Genomic DNA, 19807 nt, shown 5'->3' with positions numbered 1-19807 from the left:
ACATCAGAAAATGTTGCAAGCTGAATTCAAATTTGAATTGCCCAAATATGCACCAAGGCGTAAGGTGTCAAAAAACATGCTTAGGCCACAGCTTCAATATTGCAGCATTAATGCTACTTTTTTTCCTCATCACATGGCTTACAATTCCAGACTGGATGTAAATTCCAAAATATAACTGATGTAGTAGACCTAGTTTTAGACTCACTAAAGTGTGATTAAGAAAAAAAAACTCAAAGACAGGAAATGTTGGCATTAACTACCTTTAATTATATTTTAAAATTATGTTTTAGTAAAGCGCCCACTGAGCTATTTGTGGGACTGTGGCCTACACCTTTTTTGTATTTTTTCTACTCAATCCACACCTCTCCACTCCTCCGATAGAGACGGGCAGGAAGGAAGAGGCACGGTGCGGATGAAGAGCACAGGCCAGACGTGTCCTCCATCCTCCACCGCTGAGCCCGAGTTCATACACAGCCTGAGGTCACTGGAGACCATTTAAACTGTGACACAATCAGAAAGGAAAAACCTCAAGAAGAAATTTAAAAAAAGACACAAAAGGTGGATGTGGAAGATGGATGTGTCCACACGTTCAACACGTACTGTACCAGGCAAAAATGTTGGTAACCAAACAGTTTCTGGTCCCCACTGATTTTTTTTTTTGTACTATGCAAGTCAATGGGGACCATCAACTGTTTGGTTACCAACACTCTTCAATATATATATATATTCATCTGCTCGACAGAAGAAATAAACTTATAGAGGTTTGGAACAACTTGAGGGTTAGTAAATGATGACAAAATATATATATTTTTTCCTTTAAACCTTTAATTCAAGTCCGATCCAATTAACTCATGTGAATTTTTTTATTTATATATTTAAAAGTGTTTTTTATTTGATTTTTTGCGACAAAATATTTATAGCAAGTTGGATGGTAAATATTTATGAAAAACTAAATAAAGAAATTTAATAAATTAAAAAATTTTAATAAAAAAACTTAATACATTTATTTAAAAAAAAAAGCAAGAAAAAATAAAAAATTGCCTACAAAAATTCCAATGTCTGTTTCTTTCTTTTTTTTTAAGCAAGAAACACATTCTTTGTGTTATTAAACTGCAGCATGGGAGCAGAAGAGTGATCTAATTCATTTGCTCAAGAGCATGTTCCCATGACTTCCTCTATGATTTCACTATCCCATTCATCACACACCTGGCCAGAAGTGGTCACTGATTGGTCAAAATATCATATTTACTCAGCAAACAGTGCAGCACAATACCTTACATATTAATATTTCCCCAGACCTTCAGCTGCCAATCACAACATCAGTCCAACAGGCCAGCCAAGGAAATTTCAGTTGTCCCATTCTTAGTGATTAGAAGAGCGGGATATTGACTGTGAACGAAAAGGGGAGCTTTCTATTGACTAGTTAAAAGATATTTCATCCAGAACTAAGTGCAACTATTCGGATCCCAGTGTGTGCATTCTCTGGCAATATTTAAACATGCAAATCTTCACAGGGTGAAAGATTATGCTGATTTAAATCAAGCACATTCCTTAATCTGAACACACACACAAGTTCGGGATTGCCCGGCCCACAGTCCTCTCGGGTCATGACCACTCTTATCAGGCGGATGAGGAACTTCAGCGTGGAGCGGCTGGCCGGGTGTAAGAGGTGGATCAAAGGACAAGTGTGAGGGTTTCAGATGGGTCAGGCTGTTCGTGTGAGGGGATTCGGAAAAGTGCATTAGCACAGATGGGAAACGTCTCGTGTTCATTAGGGAATGAATGCTGAAGAAAACACTCAATTTCTGCCAGTCTCATTAAATGAATCTTTCCAACAGGGATTTAAAAGGGACTTAAAAGACTAAAACACAGAGATGAGCCTCCGGGGCAGGTGTGTGTGTGTGCTTGTCCCCCTGTTGTAATTCCCCATGCGACTACAGCCTCACTCATCCGAGGTAAAGAGCATGTGGTGAACTTCCTCCAACTTAAAAAAAAGAGACTTGGTGCTACTGACTGGTATGTACATTACAGGCTCTCCTGAAACACAAAGACCACTGAGAATTGAAAGGCTGTGGTGGTCTAGCGCTAATGTCTCTTACAGTAGGTTTCTTGTGGTTACACACTGGAAAAAACAGGGCAATATCTTGAAGTTTAACTCATTCACATGCTGGCTCAAAGCAGCAAATCAAACCCACTTACTCTGCTTTGTTTTACATCAGCACTGAAGGATGTGAAAACAATGCTAAACTCAGCGTGTTCACAGCAGCCAACAACATGAAATTCAATTTATCACTGCTTCCTTAAAAACAGCATGAAGCAGCGCATTCAACTTGTAATGAAGTGTAAGTATTTCTGAGTTAAGCAAAACACTCTACAAAATAGCAAACAAAACCCATAACACCCCAGAAAGAGAAAAAAATCGAGTTTGCCCTGGTTATGAAAATGAAAAGTCAGCTATCAGATTTTGCCGGGGATAATGAAAGTGAATTGCACAATAAGACCAGGGACGTTTATTTAAAAATATAAAGTACCCATTTTGAATTCAAAATGTAAAAATAAATAAATAAATAAATGATTTTGTAAATAAAACAAAAATTATTGGAGTACATTTTACAAGAAAATATTATTTCAGTCTTTCTACTTCAAAATTTCACTTTTAATTCATTGAGTTACTTGCTGTTGCTGTTGTAATTATTTGTGAAAGTTATTAGTAATTTCTAAATGAAATTGTTTAAAAGTAAATCCTAGACCGACGTTTCTCAGTGTATGTCAACAAACTCTCACGGCAATTCGTAACTATTTTACGTTTTGGAAAACGTAATGCTTTTTTTCCCTACAAAATCGTACAAATTCATTCAATATTGCCAATTCATTAAAAAATACAGATATTTTCTCTCTTTAAATTAAACACTGCGAATTCATTCGATATCGCAAATTTGTAAATAATTACATTTTCTGTATTTAAATTAAATTGTACGCATTTATTCAATATCACCAATTTGTAAAACAATTATGGTTTCTCTTTTTAAATCAAATCATACGAATTCATTCGATATCACCAATTCGTAAAATAGTTCAGTTTTCTCTCTTTAACGGGCCGACGCGTGTCCGTTTTGAAGACAGTTTCAGCAGTCACCATCTGACTAGTAAAGAAAACCCCACCTTGCTAGAGGGAGAGCAGGGTTAGATTTGGGGCGATGTCTGGCTCAGTTTCCTATCATCTCAGTGGGGGTTGTGAGTTATTTTCAGACAGCCGCAGACATGCCCTACTGTGCGCTTAATGACTGCCACTCCAGGCTAAACGCTTTTACTTCAGCACTATTGGGTTAATATTCAGCAGATACCCACCGCATGCTGCTTTAAAACGGGACTCAGAGAGAATGTGCACGTTTAGTGTGACAGTGAAGCCATCTACACACACACAGACTGTATAGGGGTCATATGTGTTAGTGTTGTTTGTGAATTGATACTCAACAGAGCTCTTCATTAATTTACAATGGGTATTAAAAAGATTTACAACGAGTCTTTTATGACAGCATGCTGTAAAAAACACTGAATGGTTTGCAGACACTCAGAACAGAGCAGAGATCTGTGCCAGATGAAGCTGTTATCTAGTATTAGTACCTAGGCCTATTTACACTATATACTATCAGTGTTGTTATTGTTAACTAAAACTAAAACTCTTAAAAATCATTTTTGTTGTTTTGAAATAAAGCTGAACAAGTAAAATATAAATATTAAAATGGTGCCTCTGCAATAAAATAAGTTGAAGTACAAAAATTACTAAAACTAAAACTGAAATAAAAATAAATCAAAGCTAAATAGAAACATGACAAAATGACAAAAACACATTACTAAATTACTAAAATTGAAACTAAAATTTATTTGAACTTAAAATTAAAATTAATATAAATATTAAAATATAAAGTTGTAAAATAATAAATAATATTAAAATTATGAAATTATATTAATAATAAAATATAAAAATAAAAGCTCATTCAAAATATTTCCTTAAATTAAAGAAATTAAGGCCTCCTAATATATTCAGGTTTTCAGAGACCGTCAGAATCCTGGTTCTTCAAAGACCAAAAAAAAGGTTGTTGAGGGGGTGAATTTAAAGTGTCTTGATTTTTAGTTGTTTTAACGTATTTTAAATCATTTTAAGTGATCTTGAGGCCATCTGAGAACCACTGAAATAAGTCCTAGTTTCATTCTCATTCTTCTAACGTAACGAACCAATATTTCATGTCCATTTATTTATTTGATAAGCAGACATGTTTACCCAATAATGATAGTGTAACTGTATTCCTGAAGCTCAAAAAGTAGATCATGGCGCTAGCAACACCAAGGTCATGGGTTCGATTCCAGGAAATGCATGAACTGATTGCTTACATTCCTCTATTGCAAGCAGCTTTGGATAAAAGTGTCTTTTAAATGCATAAACGTAAATGAAACTATCATAACAAACTCTTATTAAAAACAACTGAATCTTATCTGGTGCCTATAGATAAAGAGGATTATGTGCACAGTAGAGTGCTGCGCTAGCAATGCCAAGGTCACAGGTTTGATGAGGCGTTCTGGGATCTGCAGAGACTGTAAGAGAATATCGCGTGTAACGCAGACGCCTGCGCAGCACAGGAGAGATCGACAGCAGACGAACCCGCTCTCACACCCACAGATGGGACGCTTTCACAGCAGAGACACAAGAACAGAGCAGAGCAATCGATCGAAACAGAGAGAGAGAGAAGATACTCATCGATAATTCACACGAGCTGCTGCTGGAGACATACACAGACAGACAGAGGGACAGACTGACGGACAGACAGACAGATAGACGGATGGACAGACAGACAGATACAGACAGATGGATGGACGGACGGATGGACAGACAGACGGACAGACATCAGACAGACAGAGGGACAGACTGACGGACAGACAGACAGATACAGACAGATGAATGGACGGACTGACAGACAGACAGCAGACAGATAGACAGACAGACAGACAGACAGAGGGACAAGTCAGACAGCAGATGGACGGACAGACAGACAGAAGGACAGCAGACAGACAGACAGACAGACGGATAGACATCAGACAGAGAGATACAGATGGATGGACCGACGGACGGACAGACATCAGACAGACAGATCAAACAGACGGACTGACGGACAGCCGACAGACAGACAGAGGGACAGTCAGACAGACAGCAGATGGACAGACATCAGACAGTCAGATAGCAGATGGACAGACGGACAGACAGACAGACAGATACAGACAGACAGACAGATACAGACAGATGGACAGACAGACAGACATACATCAGACAGACAGATACAGACAGATTGACGGACGACCAGACAGAGGGACAGTCAGACAGCAGATGGACGGACTGACAGACTGACAGACAGCAGACAGATAGACAGACAGACAGACAGAGGGACAGTCAGACAGACAGCAGATGGACGAACAGATACAGACAGATGGACGGACAGCAGACGGACAGACATCAGACAGTCAGATAATGGACGGAAGGAAGAACAGACAGACAGACAGACAGATACAGACAGATGGACGGACGGCCAGACAGAGGGACAGTCAGACAGCAGATGGACGGACTGACAGACAGACAGCAGACTGACAGACAGACAGAGGGACAGTCAGACAGACAGCAGATGGACAGCAGATGGACGGACTGACAGACAGACAGCAGACTGACAGACAGACAGAGGGACAGTCAGACAGACAGCAGATGGACAGCAGATGGACGGACTGACAGACAGACAGCAGACTGACAGACAGACAGAGGGACAGTCAGACAGACAGCAGATGGACAGCAGATGGACGGACTGACAGACAAACAGACAGACAGCAGATGGACAGACTGACAGACAGACAGCAGACAAACAGACAGCAGATGGACAGACAGCAGACAAACAGACAGACAATCAGACAGACAGCAGATGGACAGACTGACAGACAGACGGCAGGCAGACAGACAGACAGAGGGACAGTCAGACAGACAGCAGATGGACAGACTGACAGCAGACAATCAGACAGACAGACAGCAGATGGACGGACTGACAGACAGACAGACAACAGACAGACAGCAGACAAACAGACAAACAGACAGACAGAGGGACAGACAGACAGCAGATGGACAGACAGACAGCAGACAATCAGACAGACAGAGGGGCAGATGGACGGACGGACTGACAGACAGACAGACAGACAGACAGAGGGACAGACAGACAGCAGATGGACAGACAGCAGACAAACACAGCAGATGGACAGACTGACAGACAGACAGCAGACAAACAGACAGACAGACAGACAGACAGACAGCAGATGGACAGACAGACAGCAGACAATCAGACAGACAGACAGACAGACAGATGGACGGACTGACAGACAGACAGCAGACAATCAGACAGACAGACAGAGGGACAGACAGACAGATTGACGGATGGGCAGACATCAGACAGAGAGATGTAGATGGATGGATGGACTGACAGACAGACAGACGGACAGACAGGTACTCACATCTCACAGACAGACAAGAGACTCTCTGCTGATAAACGTCATCAACGACACATTCATAGATTATAAAACCACAGACTCTTTAGATTCAGGATTATCAATCCATCAATCATAATTAGAGCAACTAAACCCATAGCCAAATATCACGATTCATTGTATATATTTATTTAAATATATTTATTCATCGTATAATATTTATTTAATAGCAACAAATTTGTATGCAAATTTCAAATTTTCTAATAATTTAACAATTAGTGGCCAACTAACAAAGATTCATCAATGGCTAACGGCAGTGCAGATATCTGGAGACCAGGGTAAAATAATGTTGATATACAGTACTGTTCAAAAGTTTGGGGTCATGTATATAAAATAATAATAACAATAATAAAATAATAATAATAATAATAAACCTTATTGCATTACAGCTAGTTGCCAAGTCAACAATTCTCATTTTCAATTTAGGTTGAATTTTTAGTTTAAGTTGAAGTACCAAAATTAAACATTTAAAATAAATAAATAAATAAACACTTAAAAAAAATAAAATAATGAAATAAAATAATAATTACAGTGAAAAACTACAAAAATAACTACAACTAAAATGAAAAACTATAAAAAATAAAAACTATACAGACATATTTAAAAGGACTAAAACTAACAAAATAAAATGACTAAAACTATGACTAAAATTAATTATGAAATAAAATCTAATTCAAGATATGCACAAAAACTATAACAGTATCTCAATGATAGTAAAATAACACTGTTTTGCATCACAGGAATAAATTACATTTTAAAATATAATCAAACAGAAAACAGTTCTTTTAAATTGTAATAATATTTAATAGTTCATAATATTTCATAATTTTTGTATGGTAGTCTGTGCAAAAATGTTAAACGCCAGCAAATGAGATGTGCACAAATGATTTTAACCAATATTTCCTCAAATTTTCCACAAAAAAAAGTGTGAAACTGTATTTGCATCTTGGCGTTTCCATTTAGGTTTTTAATGATATATCCACAGATGTGCATATGGATATGTGAACAGACACCTGGCAGTATGTTGCTGTATGTTGTATTGCATGGACTGTACCTTCCCGCTCTTGTCTTTGGCTCCAGCGCTGCTGCCGGTGGAGTTGAGCGATCGCCGCCTCTGTTCCTGATGTTCCTCCACCTCAGACTTCAGATGCTCGATGTGCACCAGATAGGCCTGTTCCTGAGCCTCCCGCGTGCTCAGCTTCAGCTCCAGAGCTTTCTTCTCCTTCTCCAGCAGATACAGCTGAGCCTTCAGCTCCGCCATCTCCTCCTGAACACACACACACACACACATCTGTGACCTACTGCTCCTCTCCTGACATGTCACATCACCGCTGAAAGCATCTCACGACGCAGATACGGTTCACAAACACACACTCATCAAACCCTGACGCGGTCAGATCGTGTGTTTGATGCAATGAAGAACCGCCTGGACGGTACACGAGGGGTTTAGTGCATTCTTATCCAATTATATTGACTTATGATCTATATAAGCACAAGAAAAACTCTATTGCATATACCAGGGTTTCCCAAATGGGTGTTGATTAAGATGAATTAATTATGAAATATTAAGAGGAATATGAAAGCAATATGCAAAATGTGAATAATATTAAATATTTCTGAAATAACATTCAATTAAATTATTTTAAATAAAAAAAAATAAAACAATGAAATATTTTCATTGAAATAAATTAAAACAAATATTTTTAAAATAAAAAATTAAAATAAAACACTTACTAATATATAAAATATTATGAAAAATGTGAACAATATATAAAAAAACAATAAAAAAAAACAATAAAAAAATATTTTATTTAAAAGATTCAATAATTTTCAAATAAAAATAAACTAAAAATATGAAATATTATGAAAACATGAAAAACATTAATAAAATTAAATACGTTATTTTTAAATAATTACTTTTATTATTTTAAAATAATAATAAAATACTGACTAAAAAAGACAAAATATTTTATTTGAAATCAATTAAAATGAAAATAATTAAAAAATAAAAATAAAATAATTACTAAAAAATATTAAATATTTTATTTGTTTACCTGCATGCCACATGATCAGAGAACCGTGAACATGTGAATGTGTTGATAAATACTTGAAATATTAACTTCAAGAAAATATTTTAGCTCAAAGAGTTTCGGCTGACAAAAAACATTTGGGAATCCCAAACATACACATATTGCAACTGCATTTATATTTTCAGACCCAACGTTTCTGCCACATCCTATTAGATGTGAATCATACAGTGAATCTCTGAAGGGCGAGTCTTTCACACTGATCTGGAGTCAGTGTTTCTGTAGAAATGTCAGCTGACGGAGCTGTTCATATCTAAATCATCTCTCCTTGCGTCCGATCGGATCTCACATTTCAAACACGCGCCGCTGCTCCGAGTGCCGAAGCTGAAGGTCACTGACGGATCAAGCAAGAGGAAACAGTGCGCTGATGAAGAACGACAGCAGACTGAACTGAGAGAGTCAAACATGGAGAAATCTGCTGTAGCTTCTGTGAAAGACTAATCTATAAACACATCGCCAAACTAAACCGCCGCTTCATTTTACAGATTTAATCTGACAGTAATAAACTCAACCTTCAGTCATTCATCCAACAAATGTACAGCTTTTGCTTCATTATAATGTTCGACACTATCAGTAGATGCATTATGTGTGTTTGTCAATGGCAGATGGATTATAAAATACTGATATGTATATTTTAAATTACTGTTCAAAAGTTTGGGATCACAATAATTGTATTATTTTTTTAAAAGGAATGATTGAACTTTCGATTCATCTGTGAATCCTGAAAAATAAAATGTATCACTAAATATTTCCACAAAAATATGAAGCAGCACAACAGCTTTCAAAACAGTGTTATTTTAGTATAGTTGATAGGCTACTATAGTTCTTGTAAATTTTTTTGTTTTAATTTTTTAATTTCAATTAGATTTTTTTATTTATATTTTCTGTTTTCGGTTTAATTTTGAAGTTTTATGATGTTAATTTTATTTAAATTATTTTATTAATTGTTTTATTCAAATGTGTTTTTGTCATTTTTATTCTTTTTTTATGTCTATAATTTTTTGTTTTATTATGTAAATTTTATTAAAATTATTTTATTAATTGTTTTATTCAAATTTGTTTTTGTCATTTTTATATGTCTATAATTTTTTGTTAAGTTTAAATTTTTTGCTTTAGTTTTAGTTATTTTAGTGCTTTTAAACTAAATGAGAAAAATTTGAAATGTTGCCTTGGCAACTAGCTGAAATCAATTTTATTTTATTCTATCTTATAAATATAATATTTTATTTTTATTTCAGTTAATGTTTATGTTTTATTTTATTTTATAAAATATTTAATTTAAGTTAATGTAATGTTATAAGTAATAAAATGTTTTTTTAATGGTTTTTGATAATAATCAGAAATGTTTCTTGAGCAGTAAATCAGCATATTAGAATGATTTCTGAAGATCATGTGACACTGAAGACTGGAGTAATGATGCTGAAAATACAGCTTTGATCACAGAAATACATTACAATTTTACAGTATATTAAAATAGGAAACAGCCATTTTAAATCTTAATAATATTTAACAATATTTACTGTATTTTTGATCAAATAAATGCAGGCTTGGTGAGCCTTTTCCCTCAAATAACATCAGACTTGAATCATGAACTAAGTATTCCTAATCAAGACATTTGTTATGAGAGTAGTTTGATTTATTATTATTATTATTATTATTAGATCAGCATGAGGTCGATTATTCTGGTTCATCTGATGAAGCGCGTCGTACTGTACCTTCATGGCCATGAGCTCCTGCATGAGCACGGCGTTCTCCAGGTCGAGTCTCTGCGAGTCTCCGCGGGGTTTGACGTCGTAGCTCAGCGGGTCGATGTGGACGCTCTCCAGCTCCAGCATGGTCAGCTTGACAGCCGCCCGGTCGTTCTTCAGCTGCTGCACGTAGTCCTTCAGACGCTGCTCGTCATCTTTGGAGAAATCAGTGTCACAGCTGCTGGCCGTGGAGCTGGTGGTGCTGAAACACACACACACACACACACACACACACGCACACACACACACACACAGGTGAGACAGGTAAACCAACAAAGATTCACTCATACACACATTAAACTACAAATTCAGTCACACACACTGTTTTCACACTGAAAAATGTTCTGGCCATAATCATAAAACCCTATTTTTTATTATTTTCGCCAAACATGAAACTGTATAATACATATTTATACTTATTTTTAATAATAAATAAATCAATAAACACATAAATAAATAAAATAAGTATAAACGTATTATAAAACATATTTAATTATAAAATAATAATTATAAATAATAATAATAATGATTACTATTACAAAATAAGAGAGATTTTTAGTTTATCTGTGTATCTGTGATAGTTTAGTTTATAGTTTATCTGTGTTCTTCAAGCCATCCCAGGTATTTTCATAACAGTTAATTATATTTATAATTCATTGCTAATCGACATAGCCTTTATTACAGTATATTTTCTGCCTCATTCTGTGATAAGAATCCACATCAGATCACAAAAGGAAGTTTTTTCAAACATTCAACTGGTGTTGTGGAGTAAAAACATATTACAATGTTCTCTTTTGTTGGACAGCAGGTTTAGAAACGCTTCTCATTACAAGTCATTACAAGGGAGGATGTTTGATGTGTGTTGTTTTTGATAAGCGAGGAGACTCACGGACACACAAACAGAGCCAATTCAGAGAGAAAGAATACACACGGAAAGTATTTAAATGCAAAACTGAAAAACCTCGGTTCACAATCGCATATTGAACCATAGATGTTGTACCGAACGGTTCAATATTATATTGAGAATTGTGGCATCCCTAACTGACACTGAGAACTCTTTTGACTGCAGATTGTGTCAATTGACCAGGCAGAATCAATTATTCCGGAGAATGTTTCAGAACATTTCATAGTACAATATCAAGGAAGGGCATATACACAGGATCCACCTAGTTTTCTTGTTACAGGCCAGTTTGCATGAGAAGCAGAATCAAACAAAAGCCTCTTCTTAGTTTCTGTCACCATCCCATAATATCAGTCCAGCCTACACAAGGAATGCAGGGGAATGACCCGTAATGTTACCAGGGAACAGACTCATTCCTTTAATCTCTATTGGGTTTCTTTATGAGCCAGAGAGTAAGAGAGACTCAACATTAACCTCAGCAGATGTGTGATTTATGCCCACAGATCCACCTGCACAGTGTTTAATCACCAGCTATAATGACTAGCTATAAAAGTCTGTCTTTGTTTTCTGTTCCATGTACTTGTTCCTGCTTTCAGTACAGCTTTATTAGTAGGGGAATATTGGTTTTACAACAAGCCCCTCCTTTTGCAGGTGCTCTGGAAACTGCCCCTAATGTTTCCGTAGTTTTTGTTCATATATACTGATACTGAAATCAAACTGACCCTATTTACTTTTTAATGCACATTCTTGGTCTTATAGTCTAATTGATTTCCATCCTGTATCCTGTGTTTCTGTATTTTTTTCTCATTTAATATCCTGTTTAAGTCCTGTTTAACATATTATATGATGTAAACTAAATGTTTTGTGAACGCTTACGTCTTCAGATTTGTATTGAAGCCTGTTTTTGCCACGGGATAAAAAAAATAATTTATCTAAAAAAATAAAAAAAAGACTTTTTATCACAGAAATGTGAGTTTATATCTTGAGCTTATATCAATTTGTACTTTTTTCCCCTCAGAATTGCAAGAAAAAAAAAATCTGAATTGAGAGATGTAAACTTGCATTTCTGAGATAAAAAGTCAGAATTGTGAGATTAAAAAAATACAATTAACTTCTTTATTTTGTATTCTTTGGCAGAAAAAGAAAGAATTGCGAGATATAAACTGAGGGTAATTCTGAGGGGGAAAAAAGAGACTAAATTGTAAGGTAAAAATCCAAAATTCTGAGATGTAAACTTGAAATTGTAAGGGAAAAATAATCAGAATTCTAAATTTATATCTCGCAATTCTGACTTTTTTTCCCCCTCAGAATTGTTAGAAAAAAATTTCAGAATTGTGAAATAAAAAATTGCAATTACCTTTTTCTTTTTATTCCATGGCGGAAACAGGCTTAGATTTGTGTAGAACATGAATTAGACCTTGGAAAGACAGTCACTGACACAAGTAGATATTTTTGTGGGTCAAGCTGTCGGATAACACACACGGGTCCAATATCTGAATATAAACCATGGCACATTCACAGGTCTATGTTTAGAGCTTTTATGATGTGCGGATAATAACTGCGGATCCAGATTTAGAAAGGACGGAGCCTCAACATTTATCTAGTAATGGAGTCAGTGTCAGTATTGCCGCTCGAACCATGTTTATTTTCTATTTGCATAGTCAACTGCAGCTTAATTGTTCATAGCTGTGATTCAGTTGTGTTTTAGATTCACTCAATTATATTGTCTGTTGACTCACAGAACGTACAAGGTCATCAGCGTAACATTTGCCTGATGCCATATATTGTGGTGAGTGTTTGATCCGATTTCATTGATGATGGGCCAGACCCATATAAGCCTACATCATCTCATTGTCCCTGGGGCCACTCATCTGCCTGTCAACCCCGGAAAACACAACAGGAGGCCACCGAGAGGAAGAGGTTTCACATGGAGACACAAAGGCTGGGTGCTCTGACTCACGCTTACACATTCACCGGGGGGGGGAAATGGCTGAGTAATCAGCGCTCACCGCAGATATTTTTAATGATCTATCAGGTCTAAGTGACTGTTAGCAATAAACCGTTTTTCATATTTCTATCCAGTCAGCTTTTAAAAAAGTAAGAAATGTGGAGCACACAGAAACATTACTTTTAAGTGCTCTAAGCCAGGCTTGTTCACGCCTGGATGAAATGCCAAAACCCTGTGCCGTGACATTAGAGTCGATGACTCTGGGATCTGGGTTTGTGGTCAAATTACGTTGAAAGGTTGAAAGTTGAGGTTTTTGGGACTGGAAGGGGCGTTTTACTTACTGTAGAAGTGTAATGTTGTAAATCGTGTTAGGATGCATCTTGTTTTAAGGACGTTTTACTGCAAAACATGACAGAAAACTGATAAAGAAAATGATGCATTGCTGTAAAAACAAAAACACATGTCTGTGCTGTGCTGGATGCACATTATTCTTATATTAAAAGAATGGATCACTCCTTATAAAGCATGTTGATGATTCTTGCCATTACTACGTCTGTCTTTGTTGTAAAGCAAAGCTTTTACAGGAGAGCAGTGAGCTCACCAAATGAAAAATCCCCTTCTAGCATTCCTCTGGCCCTGACTACAGCTCCCACTTCTCTGTGGCTTGCTGTTCAGAAACCAGACAACACGCAAATTAGAGAGTGAGACTAGTCTTTTTAGGACCTGATTCAGGCTTCTTAAAGGAATAGTCTAGGTTAGATACAAGTTGTGTTGTGTGTTTCTATGCCTTTTGCTGCCTGGTCATTCTTGCTAAGAGGTTTTTATAAATAGTTCACAAAACCCTGCATCTTATTAAATAACCACTTATAATCCAGTATAAAACCAATTCCCTCCAGTCAGTTTTTTTTTTTTACATGGTTAAGAAAAGGTTACTTTTGAACCATACCTCGATTTACAAATGAACAAAATGTGATGACATTCATTGTGTACTTGCCCCATTAGCTTCCATTGTAATTGCATTTTTTCTTGTTTTTTATATTGTTAGTGAGGTATAAGTTGCCATCACTTTGTGTCATTCAACCGTAACTGGCACCTAATGTGACATTTTCAGAAAGACATAACCTGGGTAACTATTTAAAATCAGCATGCACTGCACAAACAGTGGCTCATGTAAGAGTCATTCTGGCAGAAAGGCACACACGCTTTAGCCTAATCCTGCCCAACCGCATTCGCCGGAAATGGGAGGCTGTGAGGGTGGTGGAGGCTCTTGTTCAAATATGTGAGTCAAGTGCAAGACATCCCTCCCTTCTGTCTGAATTCTGCAATGTGGTAAAAAAGGCAATGCTCAACACAAGCCACAGCCCTGGAACACCATCAGATTCCCAACGTTTATTGATAGCATCGACTGAAAAAGCAACTGAATTTGTTTGTGCAGGAGCTGGAGCAAAAAGGAGATGGCTTCTTAGTCATTTTGTCCTCTCTCTGCTCCACCCAACGTTATCATATCCTCTCCTCACATTTGACATACAATCCTGCTCGGACCCTCCAGGGGATCTAAATAGATGGGTGAGAATTTAATAACGCGATAAAGATACACTTTAGTGTCTGTCCAGCACCATGAGGTCACAGTGAAAGAATCTAATGGCAGCTCATGTGGGCCGTCAGAACAGAAGATGAAGTGGACTTCTGGCTCTTTAGGAGAAAGACAGATGGTGCATCAGACAGTTGATGTTTATGTAGAGTTAAACTGTGAGACAGTAGAAGTGTGACCACTGTAAACATTCAGTTCATACCCATAATCCCTAGCCATGTGTCTATCTCCTCAGACTACCATGCGCTATGGATAATTCAACATTAATAATTATATATAATATCAATATTAATTATATTGATATAATAATTCTATAATATATCATATAAATATTAAAATTATAATAATGTAATCTATAATGTTTAATAATAATAATAATAATCTATAATTTAATAATAATTATTATTATTATTATTTTTATTATTATTATTATTTTTAAGATTTATTACTTTTTATAATAAATGTTTATAATTATTTTATTAAGAGGAGAAATTATTTTTTATAATACTTGCTATTACAATAACAATAAGAGTAATTGTTAATACAAAATAATTATAAAATGTATTATACAAATAATTTGCAACAACAGTTGTTGTTGTTGTTATTATTATTGTTGTTATTACTTTAATATATTTTTAAAATTATTTTTAATATTAGTAATAATAGTTTATAATGAATGTTTATTAATATTTGTTTATTAAGCATTTTACTAACAATAATAGTAATTATTATTATTACTTATTTTGCTCTATATTTGATCATAATTATTATTATGCAAAATACGATGAGACCATCGCAACTGGCCCACCTTTACAGGTACTCGGCCCTGCACCAACTGTGAGCCAGTGGCATTGCTTCTCCTCTCCTTCTCTCCTCCCTTTAAGCACCAGGTCAAGGCTTGGCTACATCTCTCAACTGTACAAGGGTTAGTAGCTACAGCCGGTCGTCAGATGGGCACCCCCACTTCCTTGGTGCTTCACCAATTTAAGCCCATGACACCTCGGGAGGGCTCGACAGCAAATCCAGCATCCTGGATCTACCCCTGCTGGCCACCACCCAACTCTATGTCATTGTTCGTCCTTCAACAGGTTGGCTCTGCCACCGCACCTCCCGCTGTATCCAGATCCAATGAGATGCTGTTTCTGCCTGTTTTCTGCCTGGCCATCCCTTCAATCCCCAGCAGCCCAAGGGTTCTCCAGAGTGACTGTCCAGCAAAACCTCTGCAGCCGACCTCTACTGGTAAATTTCAGTCCTTCCATCCAATTTGCTGGCTCTCAAGGATAAGGCCTTAATATTTCTTGAGCTTGCACTCATGTGCCTCCTCCATCCTTCCCTCCCAGGGTACTTCTATGAGCACCACCTGCTTTGGTACCTCTAGACTAAAGGGCAATATACGGTCTGAGGCTAGTGTGTGCTATCTCCTCTGGGAATTTAAGCCGCTTCTTCAGGTCTGCCCGCATCTCCCAGTCATTTGCTGAGGCCAGGACCCCTCTACTCCTCAGTCCTGCTGCAGTGCTCTCTCCTGATGAACTGGAAAAAGGGGCAGTCGTGGCCTGATGGATAGCGACTCGGACTTGTAACCCGAAGGTTGTGGGTTCGAGTCTCAGGTCCAGCAAGGATTGTAGGTGGGGGGAGTGAATATTCAGCGCTCTCTCCACCCTCAATACCACGACTGAGGTGAGACCCTTGATCAAGGCACTGAACCCCCAACTGCTCCCCGGGCACCGCACTGGATGCCACTGGAATTTCCCATCTGCCAAACTTGACTGGCATGCTGAGAGGACATGCTCAAGATTGGCTTGCTTTCAATTGCTTGCTTTTCAAATATGTAGGGGTTTGATGGAATAGGCAGGACATCGTAAATAGAACACATCAAGAACTGTATCCTGCATTCTTCCATGGTCCAAATGTCCTGCCACATCAGGGCCCTTTCTCGAAAGCCCTCCCACCTTGTCCAGCTGTCCTGTTTTTTCATGGCAACAGCCTTGACATGCAGGGTTTCCTCCTCAGCCTTGTGAACCCCAGGCCTTATATTTGCCGGGTGGGCCGCTCTTCTCTAAGGATGTCATCCAGATGTCTGCTTGGATAATCATCTCCCTCACACTCTGCTTATCATTGAGGTCTGCCCTATACCACTTCCCCAAGCTCTTCACTGGTTTCTCTTTGACCACTGGGATGATGGTATCTTTGATCCTAAATTGGAACTGGTCCTGAATGCCCCCCTTCCTCAATACCAGGCTTCTGGACTTTTCAGGTTTAAACTTCATCCTTGCCCAATCCGTGAGCTCAACCAGATCCTCCAAGATCCATCTTTCAGGTACTGATTTTGCCGCGATGGTGAGGTCTATTATAGGTACCTGCTGGATGCCACTGGCCAACACTGCACCCCGCCACAACTTCTCTGCTGACTTAACGAGAATGTTCACCATTGTTCCTGAAAACAAAATCACTGAAATCGTGCAGCCAGTGACAATGCCCACCTCTAGCTTCTGCCATTCGGTAGTGAAGTCTCCACTGGTGAAGCGCATGTTGAAGTTGTCATAGTAGCACTGCAAGAGCTTCTGGAAACGCTCTGGTACATGGTTGGTCTTCAACGTCAAATCCACCAACTTATGGGGTATCGTCCCATACGCATTTGTTAAATCCAGCCACAGAACTGCCAGGTCACCATGGTTCCTCATCGCATCTTCGATGATCTTAGTGATGATGCTGGTGTGCTCAATACAGCCCGCTACCCCTGGCACTCCCCCCCTTTTGGACGGACGTGTCCATGTACCCATTTGTCCATCATAAAGGTGGTCAGCCTCTTTGCCAGAATCCCAAGAAAAATCTTGCCTTCGATGTTGAGGAGTAAGATGGCACGAAATTGCTTGATTCCTGTAGAATTTTCTTCCTTAGGGATGAAGCATCCCTCAGCGACCAGCCAACTGTCAGCGAGGAAGTCCTTTTTCCATGCCACTCTCAGTAGCTTCCAAAGTCGTCTCCTGAGCCTTTCGCAATATTTATACACCTTGTAAGGATTGCCATTTGACCCTGGGGCTGATTTTGCTCTGGCCTTCCTGAGAAAGGTGTTCACTTCCTGCCAGCTCGGTTCCTCAGCTCTGAAGAGAATAGCTGGTTCTGTTGGTTTTATAAGTTTTTCCATCTCCTCCAGGCTGTCCTCCCTTCTAGGGTCACTATGGACCTGACAAAGGTGCTCCTCCACCTCCTCCTTTGTTGCTTTCAGCTTCCCTGATCTTACATCGCCCAGAAGTTTCGACAGATATTTGAAAGGACTCTTGGTGAAATCTGCCCGCTCCTTTATTCGTCGCTTCTTGTCCCTGCGGTGACATTCAGCTCTTCACAAGGTCTTAATGCGCTCCTTCAGGTTGTCACGAATTTCTGTGCTGGTCTCTCATCCGCTTTTGCTTCACGAAATGCCTTCCTCAGCCTCCACAGAACCCCTCTAAGGATTGCTATCTCCTTCACGCGTCCGTTTTCCTTTGGCTGGACATATGTTTGTTATGTTTTGACCTTAGGCTCTTTCTTTCCAAAGCGATCAGCACATATGCTCCAAATAATGGAAGCCATAGCCTTGAGCTTCTTCCCCACATCTCCTGCCAAGGCTGTTTCCAGCACCTCGTCCACATCGTGATCAATCCTCTTCCACTCCTTCCTTGCCACTGCCGCGGGCCAGTTCACTGGTTCCTTTCGGACCACTCCTACACATGTATCCTGTCTAGGTTGTCTAATGTCCTGTGTACCCTCCGCCTCTGTCTGGTGCTTTGTGTCCTCTGACACATCGGTGATGTTGTTCCTGCTCCCGTCTTCATCATGTGCCTGGAGATTCCGGGGGCTGTGGTTTGCCTCTTGCCCCAGCCTCTCCTCCGTCTCACCAGGTTTCCCTGTGCATTGTACATTATGTTCAGGTTGCAAGCACTTCATCTTTGCCTGATGTATCTTCAGACCCCTTTTTTTTTTTTACATATCCTCCCAATTAATTATTAATTATATTTACAATAAATGTTTATAATTATCTAAATAACAATAAGTGTATTACTATTATTTTTTTTACAATAAATGTTTAAAATTATTTTAATAACAATAAGAGCTATTACTATTATTATTATTATTATTATTATTATTATTATTATGTATTAAGCCAGGGGCGTTCACGGCAGAGACAAATTGACAGACCATCGTTAATTTTTAACCAGAGTTCAGGGTGAGAAAGCGCTTTTGATGCGATGCTGCACAGACTCTGACTCCAGCGGTTTAAATCATCATCAGTGTGAACGACACTAAACACAATCACAATGAAGCGTGAAAATGGCTCCAAATGAATCTCCCTCCTCAATTAGCGAAGCCCCTAATTACAATGACAATCACAATTATCTCCATCTTCACAGAAACACTGCTGGCACACACACACACACACACTCACTCTTATAATCTTCAGGTCTGTCAGTCATTATAAACTCTGATCCTCACATCTCATTTGGTCCTCGTGGAGCAGAACAATCACAGGTCTAATGGCGATGAACATCATCAACAGAGATATTCATAATAATTTACACACAACAATGAGCAGGACGAGATTACCGTGGTAAATCAATGAAACCTGGAGACTCAACACCTGTCTCACTGAAACTCAATAAGAGTGTCAGAATAAATTTGAACACTCAGAAATGCTGGAGAACAGCTCCATTTCTCCTCATCTGAAAGCGCACAGTGAGAGGCAGCGGTTTAGAGATGCTGTAGCGCTGGATGGAGGATTGAGGGGGAAAAATCAATGTCTGGTTATTTGAGAAGCTGCAATGAGCCTGAAATCCCATCCGTTCACTGCAGCATAATCATCCAGAACAACAACCGGAAAAACATATGGATCAGAACACAGTCCAGATTCAAGGATACTGCTGACATGAATAAAAGCTTTATTATTAGCTCAAAAAAAAAAAAAAAAATATATATATATATAAA

The 19807-nt window shown here is 38.2% G+C and overlaps 1 protein-coding gene across 1 annotated transcript in view; it reads right to left on the bottom strand.

Annotated features, from left to right (window-relative positions):
* Positions 1–19807, bottom strand: part of LOC107720969 (colorectal mutant cancer protein-like) — a 126519-nt gene that overhangs the window by 8697 nt on the left and 98015 nt on the right. Inside the window, exons 13-16 of the mRNA XM_016528812.1 lie at positions 10376–10610; positions 7542–7840; positions 1594–1710; positions 361–484 (exon numbers count right to left, since the gene is read on the bottom strand). Coding sequence (XP_016384298.1) covers positions 361–484; positions 1594–1710; positions 7542–7840; positions 10376–10610 — 775 coding nt within the window. The remainder of the gene's footprint in view (positions 1–360; positions 485–1593; positions 1711–7541; positions 7841–10375; positions 10611–19807) is intronic.

This window comes from Sinocyclocheilus rhinocerous, unplaced genomic scaffold (assembly GCF_001515625.1).
Source record: "Sinocyclocheilus rhinocerous isolate Xijiao unplaced genomic scaffold, SAMN03320098_v1.1 scaffold4256, whole genome shotgun sequence".
Taxonomy (NCBI): domain Eukaryota; kingdom Metazoa; phylum Chordata; class Actinopteri; order Cypriniformes; family Cyprinidae; genus Sinocyclocheilus; species Sinocyclocheilus rhinocerous.
Note: the sequence above shows the minus strand (reverse complement) of the source record. Positions and strands in the feature narration are given on the sequence as shown.